The sequence below is a fragment of the Leptodactylus fuscus genome, chromosome 3, assembly GCF_031893055.1.
Source record: "Leptodactylus fuscus isolate aLepFus1 chromosome 3, aLepFus1.hap2, whole genome shotgun sequence".
Classification (NCBI taxonomy): domain Eukaryota; kingdom Metazoa; phylum Chordata; class Amphibia; order Anura; family Leptodactylidae; genus Leptodactylus; species Leptodactylus fuscus.
In genome coordinates this window covers 72,115,114-72,128,191 of record NC_134267.1, presented here as the reverse complement: position 1 = coordinate 72,128,191, position 13,078 = coordinate 72,115,114, and the positions used below count along the sequence as shown (strand labels likewise).

General features: G+C 43.5%; 1 protein-coding gene across 1 annotated transcript in view; it reads right to left on the bottom strand.

Moving 5' to 3' along the window:
- Positions 1 to 12,868, bottom strand: part of LOC142197491 (protein unc-93 homolog A-like) — a 47,235-nt gene extending 34,367 nt beyond the window's left edge. Inside the window, exons 1-2 of the mRNA XM_075267791.1 lie at positions 12,779 to 12,868; positions 3,999 to 4,180 (exon numbers count right to left, since the gene is read on the bottom strand). Coding sequence (XP_075123892.1) covers positions 3,999 to 4,180; positions 12,779 to 12,868 — 272 coding nt within the window. The remainder of the gene's footprint in view (positions 1 to 3,998; positions 4,181 to 12,778) is intronic.
- Positions 12,869 to 13,078: the final 210 nt, after the last annotated feature.

The window sequence follows — 13,078 nt, the reverse complement described above, 5'->3', positions numbered from 1 at the left end:
ACATGCGCAAGCTGACTTTTTCCCATAGGAATGCATTGACCAGCGTTGATTGGCCGAATTCCATACAGAGTACAGCATTCGGCCAATCAACGCTGGTTCTGCCGGAGGCTCGTATGTGAGGAGATGGAGTCTAAGATTGGACCAGAATGGAGACTGCTGTGGACCGATCTTAGACTCCACCTCCTCCAGAAGAACCAGCATTGATTGGCCAAATGCTGTACTCTGTATGGCATTCGGCCAATCAACGCTGGTCAATGCATTCCTATACCGAGATGTAGCAGTGCTGGCTGTGAGGTCAGCATTGCTACACCAGAGATGAAGTGGAGCTGAGTGTGCGCTGAACCCTGCTGCACACTCAGCTCTGCTGAGATGCAGCAGAGCTGAGTGTGCTGTAGGGTTCAACACACACTCAGCTCTGCTACATCTCTGATGCAGCAGAGCTGAGTGTGCAGCAGGGTTCAGCGCATCTCCGATGCAGCACAGCTGAGTGTGCAGTAGGGTTCAGCACACACTCAGCTCTGCTATATCTCTGATGCAGCAAAGCTGAGTGTGTAGCAGGGTTCAGCGCATCTCTGATGCAGAGAGCTGAGTGTGCAGCAGCGTTCAGTGCATCTCTGATGCAGCAGAGCTCAGTGTGCAGCAAGGTTCAGCGCACGGCCAGCACTGCTACATCTCGGCATAGGAATGCATTGACCAGCATTGATTGGCCGAATGCCATACAGAGTACAGCATTCGGCCAATCAACGCTGGTTCTGCTGGAAGAGGCGGAGTCTAAGAACGGTTCACAGCAGTCTCCATTCTGGTCCGATCTTAGACTCCGCCTCCTCACAGATGAGCCTCCGGGCAGAACCAGCGTTGATTGGACGAATGCTGTACTCTGTATGGCATTCGGCCAATCAACGCTGGTCAATGCATTCCTATGGGAAAAGGTTAGCTCGCGCATATCGCAAGCTGACAGGGATCCCAACGTAATACAGTGACTTGGGCATGTTAGATGCCCCCAGGCATGCTTCCCCTGCTGTCCCAGTTGCATTCCAGAGGTATTGGCATCATTTCCTGGGGTGTCATAGTGGACTTGGTGACCCTCCTGAGTCGAATAGTGGTTTCCCCCTAAACGAGTATTTATTCCCCATAGACTATAAAGGGGTTTGATGTTCGATCGAACAGTCGAGTATTGAGTGGCTACTCGAATCGAACTTCGAACATTTCAGTGTTCGCTCATCTCTAGTGAGTATCAGTGTTTTGTTTTTTTTGTGTTAAACATTAAGGGGGGGGGGGGCATAATGAAGGGGACCCATGAAACTAGGGGCAGATGAAGGGGGAGGAACATGAAACTGGGTGCAGAGATGGAGGGGGGACATGAAACTGAGGGCAGAGATGGAGGGGGGACATGAACTTGGGCAGATGAAGGGGGTATATGAAACTGGGGGAGACATGGAGGGGGAAATATAATTTACAGGTGACTGTAGTAGGATTATACTGTGTAGGGCACATGAAAAATGAATGAGAATGGGCGGAGTCAACATAAAAGTGGACAGAGCTAATTTTGCGGGACGCGCTATGCGTGCAGCACATTTTGTCCCTCTTTCTGTTCTTCAAAAGTTGAGAGGTATGAATATATATATATATATATAGTGAGCCAAAGCAAAAAGTGGTTGTGGAAAACACTGTGACAGAAACGAATTGCAGTTTTCTCTGCAGCACTTTTCACACAAAGTCTGTGGAGTTTTCCTCTGCGACCTTTCTACTTCAATAACACCTATATAGAAAATTTCAGCTTTATTGTTGGTATAATTGACATGCTGCGATTTACAAAAACACAATGGTTTTAGAAATTGCAGCATGTCCGCTACAGATATTTTTCTGCAATGTGTGGATGGGATTAGCCAGAATCCGATCCACTTTTCAGGTACTGGCGTTTATGCTAAATGGGGCTCCAGCCTAAATTTCCATTAAAAAAATCTCCAAAATAACAATCTCCACTATTGTACTGATCCACTGAATAAAGCAAACTTGCCAGATTTATCACACAGTGAATGCTTTAAAACAAAATCTGTAAGAAAACAGGGCAATGATTTTTTGGGGGTTTTTTTCAGTTCCACCCTCTTTAGAATTTTTTTTTGTTTCCCTGTATAAAAAATATTAAGTGGTGTCACTAAGTAGTACAATTGCGTCCTTCAGACAATAGGCCTTAAAATTTAATGGAAAACGATAATGGAAACACACACGTTTTTCGTTTTAAGAATCAGGATCTTGTGGCTAAGGTCCCTAGTAGTAAAGCGCATAAAAAAAAAAAGCTGCAGAAAAAAATGCAACAGAAATGCATCTCTGTTTTTCATAGTGATTTTGCAGTTTTCCTTTTACGGACGTTCTGCTCCTATTATACTTATATGGAAACCACCAATGTTTCTGTAGGTATAATTGACATGCTGTTATTTTATGCTACAGATTTTTCTACACATACACTTTGCAGTTACTGTAAAATGAAACATTTTTTGCTGTGGCTTTTCTGGAATGCTGCATTTTCCAAACCCTGGCCTAATGGGGTTCACCATCTAAGGCTGAGGCTCCACATTATAGAAATGCAGCTTTTTTGTTGCAGATTTTGTTGTGGTTTTTTTAAGCCAAAGCCAAGAATGGGTGCTAAAGGAATAGGAACTTCTTACACTTCTACCTTCTGCTCAATGCACTCCTGACTCAAAAAAACGCAACAAAATCTGCAACAAAAAAAGCTGCGTTTCTGCAAAGTGGGGCCTCAGCCTAAGGGTATAACCTGGTTTTATGCCTCCTTTCCTCTCTATTTTCTGTTTTCAATGACAAGTTTCTGGGCAGACTTAGCCTGTGTGAGCTACAGGACAGGCCAGCAGTATGCTCTAACTCTTTCCCGCGACAGATATTTTTCAATTTTTGTTTTTGACTCTCCACCTTCCAAACCCCATAACTTTTTTTATTTTTCCATTCACAGAGCCATATGAGGGTTTATTGTTTGCAGGCTAAATTAATTGTATTTTATAAAGGTACCGGGAAACTGGAAAATAAAATCTGTATGTGGTGGTATTAGAGAAAAACTACATTTGTGAAACTCTCTTACAGGCTTTGTTTTTACAGCATTCTCTATGCAGCCAAATTGACATTTTGCCTGACTTCTATGGGTCAGTACAATTCCGGTGATACCAAATTTATATTTATATTTTTTTTCTTCATGTTTTAACCCCTTAAAATCCAACTTTGGGGGGAAAAAAAGTCATGGCAACAGATTGCTGGCCCTGGATTTCATTCCCAGGGCTGGTGATTCATGACTAAATGGTGCCCCGCACAAAAATGAGTGCCGGCCATATTTAAACACCCGACATCCTCCATACTATTACAGCAGATGTCTGGAATGGGTTAAACTGCACACACTGTTATCTCGAGATTTACATATGTAACCCCTGCCCCCTCCGCTCGGCCCCGTCCCCTTCCGCTCCGCTCCGCCCTCTCCGCTCCACCCCCTCCTCCGGGGGGGGGGGGGGGGGGCAGCTTTCTGACGTCCGCTTCAGGCGGTGGTTCACCCCTGAGCCTGACGGAGGGAGAAGGAAGGAGAGACTGCAGTGGCAGAGCTGTGAGTTTAGAGTAATTTCAGAAAATTAAACGTACCAGAATTTTAGCATATATTAAGCCTTACTCTTTCCTGACCAGTGCCACCCCTTCTCATACCATCCTACCAAAAATAGCACTTAAGATGCAGAAGCTGTTCAGAATGTCAATGTCAAACAGTAAATGTGGTGTAAAATATGTACAATATTTTTTAGCGCACAATACACAAGAATTCTGTTTATAATATACTAACTGCTTGATTTTTCCTTTCTTCTCTAGTAACCATTATGTTTTGTCAGAAACCCATCTGAACCTGAGTGGTTGCCATTCACAACTATCCCACTTTGCCTTTAATGTTTATGTAAGAACAAACAGACAAGCAAATGTAAAAATAAATGTTAAAATATAATGTAAAAACATACCAATTTGGTTTAAAGTTGGCTATAGAATAACTGATGTAACAGCACATTGAGACGACGATAGTCCATTTGCATCCGATTTTCTTAATAATGATGGGAGGTAGAAAAAGTGAAGACAATATAAGACATCCATAGATAACACTTAATGATGCAACACCGAGACCTTTCTCAGGATTTAGGCTGCTCTGTAAGGACAAAATATTATATTATTAGATTTCAGCTATACTTTATTGATGTATAAATGTACACTTTTATCCAATATTTTTAAGTGTATGTATTTATTTATTTAAAGAAAAGAGTTTTTGAAGAAGTTTGTGACTGAAAAAGACACTTAGGGAGCAAGGAGTTGTTCACATACTTAATATGTGGTACACCTTTATGTATTTACTTACAACTAAAATAAAAATATTAAAGAAATGCTTTTGCTTCAGTTTTTTTCTGTTATGTTTTGTTATGGAGCTATGTACTTTTGGCTCCACTGTCTAACCCCCACTACTGCAGTGCTACAAAATTAGATTATTGGCAATGAAAGGGGTTAACTTTCTATGTAAGCAGCAGAAGAAGCACAAAACCGCTTGGTCACTGTCTATGAACCTATCATATCTCTTTTGAATTCTAGCACTAATTTGGCTGTATGCTTAAAAATGTAAGCTCTCCCAGTCATCTAACTATTAGGGTGCATTCACACGGAGTAACGTGCCGTGTGACCTGGCAAAATCACGGCCGCAAAGTAATGCGGTGTATATGATCCAGGCTCCCACTGAAATCAATGGGAGCGTATATGGCGCTCAAAATCTCACACGGCGTATACGTGCCAGGTCACGAGGCACGTTATTCCATGTGAATGCACCCTTATTGGAATTCCTATTGCTTTCTCTGAACTGTGCTAGCTAGAGATGAGCGAGTAGGTATTTGATCGAATACAATGGTATTCAAAATACTTGTACTCGATCGAGTACCGCTCGCTATTCGAATGTAAAAGTTCGATGCAGAACCAGCATTGATTGGCCGAATGCTATACAGTTGGCCAATCAATGCTGGTTCTTCTCCTACCTTTAGAAGTCTTCTCCGTGCAGCTTCCCCGCGGCATCTTCTGACTCTTCATTCACTCTGCCAGGCATCGGGTGCCGACTGCGCATGTCCGCTTGTAGTGTGGGCATGCGCAGTCGGCTCTGCCCAGGCCCGATGCCTGGCAGAGTGAATTCAGAGCCGGAAGATGCCGCGGGGATGCTGCAAGGAGAAGACTTCTTGGAGGATCCAGCTCAACCCTCACTCGTGGACTTGGTAAGTATAATTTGATCGAATGTTGCCTACCCCTGAAACGAGCATTTTCCCCCCATAGACTATAATAGGGTTTGATATTCAATTCGAGTAGTTGAATATTGAGTTGCTACTCGAAACGAATATCGAATCTCGAACATTTTACTGTTCGCTCATCTCTAGTGCTAGCATATGATGCAGTGAGATGGATCACAGATCTATATGCAAGTTTACCATCAATTAAACGCTAAGAATGAATGCACAAACTTTTATCGTCAATATTACATCAACATTGTAAGGTCCACCTACCACTGGCTATTGGCTGAGAGGCTGTCAGGTGTTGCTACAGTAAATAACAGTGACTCACAGACAATACCTGAGTCATTGTATTTCCTGGTCAAACACGTTGGCGGGCATAGATGGCACTTACAAACTGCTTTGCCCATCTCTAGCACTGATGAGAAGCAATGACTGATGTTGCTGTGTGTGGATGGGTTCCTCTTCCTTTTGAAGGATTTAAAAAGACTGCAAATACAGTGCCTTGCAGAAATATTCATACCACTAAAACTTTTCAAATTTTGTCACCTTACAACCTCAAACTTAAATAAATTTTATTGAGATTTTAAGTGATAGAATAACAAAAGTAGCACAGAATTGTGAAGTGGAACAAAAACGAAACATGGTTTTCCAAGTTTTATACAAATAAAAATCTGAAGGTGAAAAAATGTGAAAAAGTTCAAGGGATATGAATACTTTTGCAAGGCACTGTAACTATGTAATTTATGGGACCATCCAATAATTTATGAAAGGCAGGCAACATTAGCCAGGACTCTAAATCAGTGATGAGGGGGAATGATATATATATAGCTATAGATATATAAAGTTACCTGGCAAAATGTGCTGCTAGGGGAATCGTTTTCTGACACTAGAGGACTATTCTTACCAATAACACCTGCTTATGTGTGTATGTACTATTCTGTAGGTTTATGATGACTTGCAGCATGTTGAGGCACTATCCTCAATGTGGCATGCAGTGCCGCACCTCCCATGAGGCGACCTGAAGCGAGCGCTTCAGGCGGCACTATGCCAGGGCCTCAGGGAGGGCGGCATTTTTGCTAACCTAAGCCAGTCCAGGACAAGCTGTCCTGGACTGGCTTAGCACGGAGCGGTGGTTTGGGGAGGCCACTGGAGCAGCGCTGCTCCAGCAGCCTCCCCTCACGCTCAGGCAGAGCGCAGGCAGTCTCCGGGCCTGCTCTCTGCCGGTGAACGGCGTTAAGCCCAGCCCCCTTTCGATATGCCACGCCCCTCCGCTAAGCCACGCCCCCGCTCCGCCCCCTCCTCCGGCGGGGGGGGGCGGCTTTCTGCACTTCGCTCGGGCAGCGAAAGGAGCAGGTTCACCCCTGGTGGCATGGCACTCTAACTGGTGTTGTGATGGGGCATTCTGGATTTCATATAGTACTGGGTCTGGCAATAGTGGCACTGGGATAAAATAAAAAGAGCACATCAGTCCATATCCGAGCACATCTGCTTCTTATTACATTGCTGTTTATTGAAGGGATTAATCCACAAAAATACCCTTTATACATTCCCTTCAATGGGACTGCTGGAAATTGTGGATAAATATTTTTTTGTGACAAAATTCCTTTATGAAATGTAATTGTTCTCTGGCACTACTGTAGTATAGCAGCTGAGAAAACAATACCCGTAGGATAATCTATGCAAATTCTTTGCAATGCTATTTATTATTTTTTTACTGTATACTTCTCGTAGACTGGTGTGTCCTATAGTCTAAAAAAATTAGGATAATGAATAATGATTAGGTAGAAAATAGGCCATGATACCACACCTTATTTGTGAAATAAGTGCTGCTAGTCTCTATCATAAAATCTAGGTCACAACCTGGGCGTTGCATATCCTCATCATATTTTAAAGCCAAATCGTGCCAGGAAATTACATATTGTTTAAATCACGCTTATTTGAAACATAGTTTAAAACTTTCCGGTAATGTTTTCAATTTTCCATGGTATATGTGTATAAATATATCCTTCCTGCTAATATTATAAATGTAAAAGTATGGACAGCTAAACGGATTTGAATGAAATGTGGCACATAGATTGTCACCTCGAATATTGGCTACTTTTTATCCCAGTAAATGACATGGCTTCACAACTGTTATGAATTTTTGTTCACATACTATATTACACTGCTCTTATCTCAGCTTCTGAGAAACCCAGGGCTGATATCTCTCTGTGTAAACACTCGCTAACCCTCAGTGTACATGCATTTGCATATTATCTGATCTGCTCCAGGCACTGCTGCTACACTGACATGGGCAAACACCTTTAACCCAAATTGGCAGTTTGTCAATTTTAAACATGCTGGGAAAAAGAAAATCTAATATATCGCAAACAACGAGAGCTATGAAGGTAGCCAGAAGTTCTCAGTTCACAGTTTTCCTCAAGCGGAGCTGAGGAGATCATTGAATCCAACAACACACTCATTATATGGCGTCACAGCGAGCTGCTGAGATGCTGAAACAATCACAGGCTCGGTGCGAGGAACAAGTTCAGCAGCAGGACAGCTTAAGAGCTGCCGAAATGCAGGAGCAGGCTAATCATTGACGGCATCAATTTGCTGAACATAGGCGGATCATAGACGCTAACAATCCACAGATGAAGTCTGAGGCTAGTCCTAAAAATTTTCCAATTCCAATTCTTTCCATTAAATGGTCAGTAACTTTTCAAACATGAGATTCTGGAAAATGTAATGCAATTGGGGCCACATTGTGGCTCAGTGGTTAGCACTGCAGCCTTGCAGTGCTGGAGTCCTGATGTTCAATTTCTGCCAAGGGCAAAAAACCATCTGCAAGGATTTTGTATGTTCTCCCCATGTTTGCATGGATTTCCATCCCGTATTCCAAAAAAGACATACTGATAGGAAAAAATATACATTGTGAGCTCTGAGTGGGGCTCACAATCTAAATTAAAAAAAAAAAAATGTAATGCACTTTAATAAAAAATGTGGCTTCTTTCTTCATGGCCTGCAAGCAGAACGTTTCTCTCTGCATTTTTTTGGGTTAAAACCAGGCAGACCCCATTATAGTCTTTTTAAACGGATTAGGTTTCTGTTTCTCTGGCTTCCAAGTGGACCCAAGGAACAGAAGGCCAAATGCAGGTGTGAATCTAGCATAAGCCAACACTAAGCTGTGGTTTGCATTTATGACAGAATCCAAAGATGCAGAAGCTAACAGAGACTAAATGTGTGGGTTTGGTGTAAAGTTTGTTGAAAGGTGTATTGAGGCTACAATGTATGTGGTATACGTATGATGATAGGGTTGATGTATATATTCAACCAGCCATTGCCTTACTGTATGAGTTAGGATAGGTTCTCACTGTTCAGTGTATTGCTCTGACAGAATGACAGACACTGTAGATTTTTTTTCTACCCCCATACACTACAAGGTTAAGACTGAAACTTCCTTTGTCAAATAGGATGTTCTTTATGAATTATAGCACTCACTGGATATAACTGATTGGCAGTGGCATAACTAGGAATGGCTGGGCTGCGTGGCGAACTTTTGACATGCCCCCCCCCCCCGACCAACACCGAAGATCTCGACCGACCCCCTCCTCCGCATTTCTGCGCGCTCTATTATGCCCCTAGTGGCCCCTGCACACAGTATTATGTCCCTTAATGGCCCTTGCACACAGTATTATGCCCCATAGTGGCCCCTGCACATGGTATTATGTCCCTTAGTGGCCCCTGCACACAGTATTGTGTCCCTCAGTGGCCCCTGAGCATAGTATTATGTCCCTCAGTGGCCCCTGCACACAGTATTATGTCTCTTAGTGGCCCTGCACACACTATTATGTCCCTTAGTGGCCCCTGCACACACTATTATGTCCCATAGTCGCCCCTGCACTCAGTAATATGCTCCACTGTGGACACCCATAAACAATTACTATACTATATTATATATATAATAATCGGAGACCCAGGGGGAATAAAAAACATAAAAAAACACTATTACTTACCTGTCCCCTGTCTCCGATGTAGTCCTCCGCTGTCATCCATCTTCAATGACATCAGACGTCACATGACGCGGGACGCAAGCCTGCCTGGATCGTGGAGAGGTAAGTAACAGTGTTTTTTATGTTTCTTACCTCTCTCCGGCCTCCGATCATTATACTCGGGGGTCTGCAAAGACCCCCGAGTATAATGATAGTCTTTGTGGGGCCCACGGTGTCACTTAATGATCCCGGCCCAGCCAAGATCGGTAAGTAAATAGGGCCCGTTACCGGCTGAAGTAACTCCAGATGGTAACGGCCTATTAAGATAAAAGAAAAAACCACAGCGGTAGCGGCTGTCGCCAGGCCCCCTAATGTCTCAGGCCCTGTGGCAGCCGCTACCACGTTAGTTACACCACTGCTGATTGGGCCTTTTACCATGATTGCCAGGAGGCTTGCTGAGACTCTATTGCCTAAGGGCTCACCAAATATATAAGATAAGATAAGATAATCCTTTAATAGTCCCACAGTGGTGAAATTTCAGTATGTTTCAGCTGCATAGTAATACAGATACATGATAATACACAGTAAATATTACAGAAGTAGTAGACACACATATGCTGAGAAAGATATACTAGGAGTCCATAACAGCTAAGGAACAGAGAAGAAAGAAGGAGGACATTCATAATCATTAGTTCTCTGTGCGGAGTGATCTTCGCTTGGTCTGATGTAGATTATACAGCCTGATCGCGGTTGGAAGGAAAGACTTGCGATAGCGCTCCTTCTCACACTTGGGGTGAAGCAGACAGTCACTTATAGTGCTGCCAAGTGCCATCAAGGTCTCATACATGGGGTGGGATTTGTTCTCCCGCATGGAGGTCACCACGGACAGTATCCTTCTGTCACCCACCACCTGTACTGGGTCCAAGGGGCTCCCCAGGACAGAGCTGGCCCTCCTGATTAGCCTGTCAAGTCTATTTCTGTCCCTGGTTGATATACTGCTCCCCCAGCAGGCTACACCGAAAAAGATGGCTGAGGCAACCACAGAGTTGAAGAAGGCCCTAAGAAGTGTCCCCTGGACTCTGAAGGCCCTCAGCCTCCTGAGCAGGCAGAGTCTGCTGTGGCCCTTTCTGTGCAGCGCCTCCAGGTGATCAGCCCAGTCTAGTTTATTATTGAGGAGCACACCCAGATACTTATAGGTCCTGACTATCTCAATACATGTTCCTTGGATCTCCACCAGGGTCGGAGCACTCCTCCGTTTCCCAAAGTCCACCACCATCTCCTTGGTCTTCCCAGCATTAATCCTGAGATGGTTCTGCTGGCACCATTCAACAAAATCCCGGTTTAAGTCTCTGTATTCCCTATCGTCACCATCAGTGATAAGGCCGACTATAGCAGAGTCATCAGAGTACTTCTGTAAGTAACAGCTGGAGGAGTTGTGCCTAAAGTCAGCAGTGTACAGTGTGAAGAGAGATGGGGCAAGAACTGTACCTTGTGGTGCCCCCGTATTACAGATCACAGCGTCAGACACACAGTCCAGGGCTCTCACATACTGAGGGCGGTTTGTCAGGTAGTCTAGGACCAGTTGGACAGGTGATGGTCCACTCCACCAAGGTTCAGCTTCTCCCTCAGTAGCTCTGGGTGAATGGTGTTGAACGCACTGGAGAAATCAAAGAACATTATTCTCACAGTGTTCCCGGGTTTCTCCAGGTGAGAGAGAGCTCTATGAAGAAGGTGGATGATGGCGTCATCTACCCCAATGCCCGGCCGGTAGGCAAACTGGAGGGGGTCCAGAGCGGAGCTCACTAGGGGGCATAGGTGTGTTAGGACCAGTCTCTCTAGGACCTTCATCAGGTGGGATGTCAGTGCTACAGGTCGGTAGTCATTGTAGTCCATCGGGTTCGGTTTCTTTGGGACTGGTACCACACAAGATGTTTTCCACAGTTGAGGTACCACTCCCAGCTTTAGACTCATATTGTACATGTGTGTAATAATACCACACAGCTGGTCACTGCACATTTTAAGAACTCTTGCGCTTATCCCATTGGGCCCACCGGCCTTGTCTGCCTTAATCCTCTTGATTTCCCGACACACCAGAGACTCTTTGAGGATCAGACATTCGGATTGCAATTTACTGCCAGTCGATGGGGGTTGGGTCTTGGTGTGTGAGGGGAGGGGGGTTGCTTGTGAGGGGGCAGTTGGTTTGGAGTTGAATCTATTGAAGAATAGATTAAGCTCATTAAGCCACTTCCTGTCAGCTTCTATCTGATGAGCTGCCTTTTGTTTATGTCCGGATATCACCTTCAGACTGTCCTAGACCTTTGAGACTCTACCCTCCCCCATCTGTAGTTCCAACTTCCGCCTGTAGTTGGCCCTGGATGTCTGCCTGATAATCCTCTCTAAGGCCTAGTTCACACGGGGCAAGGCGGGCATATTTTGGTCCTGATTTTGACATGGGAAGCCACGTCAGAATAGGAGCAAAATGCACCTGCTGTGACTGTCCCAAATGAATGGGCCTAGACCGGAGCGTGCTGCCGCGAGGCAAACGTCACGGCTGAATCAGCCGTAGAATCCGCCTGAAAAAAGGGCAGCTCGCTTCTTTTTACTGTGAACGGCAACATGCCGCTCACGGAAAAAAGAGCGCTAACGGTCTACATAAACCGCTATTGTGAGGGGGCGGATTATGCCGAAGATTCAGTGCCAAAATCCGCCCCCTCTCGCCCCATATGAACAGGGCCTAAGGCCTCCCTGAACAGACCGTAGTGGTTTTTACTGTATTGCAATTCGCAAAAAGAATGTCTGCATGTTATTTGCAATCAGGGATCCACAAAAAGACATGTATGATCCCGTACATTTGTATGTGTTGCAAATCCAGGCAAAATGGGATTTGCTTCATAATTTGTTATATGATAAATGAAATACAGTTGCAGAAATGTTTAACTTAAAGGTGCTCTATCATTGGCAAGAAGAAGGCTAATTAGCTTATGAATAAAAACAGACTTATTCAAAGACTACTGAGGCAATTTACATGCAAAAGGTACATGTGGAATAGCCTTTCTAAAGGGTATGCAAGTATGTGCTTATCTAAAAATGACTTTTGCCAATGATAGAGCACCTTTAAGTTAAACATCTCTAGACTTTAGTTTGACCTTTCATTGGCTTTAAACTTTGATATATACTGTGCATGAAGATTTTTTTTTACTATACTTTAAGATTAGTACTAAGTAGTATGTAATTCAATACATATCCTGCTGTTTGGTTGTGTACAATCAAAATATTAATAGTGAATATCATTATGTACATTCTGGTTTAATATTCTTATTTACCCAGTCATATCTTTTCATATAGTTCTGGGATATAGCTCTACTGGCTTGGCTAATGAAAAGAATCCCACCAGATAAGTATACACGTAAGAATGCTGGTTTTGTTTTTCTATTAAGAACGATGAAACTTAACTGGTGAAAGGTCTCAATAACTACTACTAATAGCAACAATACACAATGTAGTACTATTTACCTGTAAAGTTTGCAGTCCTCCATAAGCTGTAAATAAAAGGAGAAATCCAAAAGAAACAATGATAATGTTTTTAAGATGTTTTATCTTCATTGCTTCACTATATTCTACTCTTCTGCAATAACAACTTCCTGGTTCATAAAATCCCAAAATACACAAACACAAGGACTGTAGTTGGATCCGATACAATTTTTCAACCAAGCAGCAGTGCAAAGTTTAAAGTTCTCAGTTCTCTTCTTCCTAGGGCTTTGAAACCATTTAATGAGTTCATGTTAATAGTTAATTACTCTGATTGTGAAATTG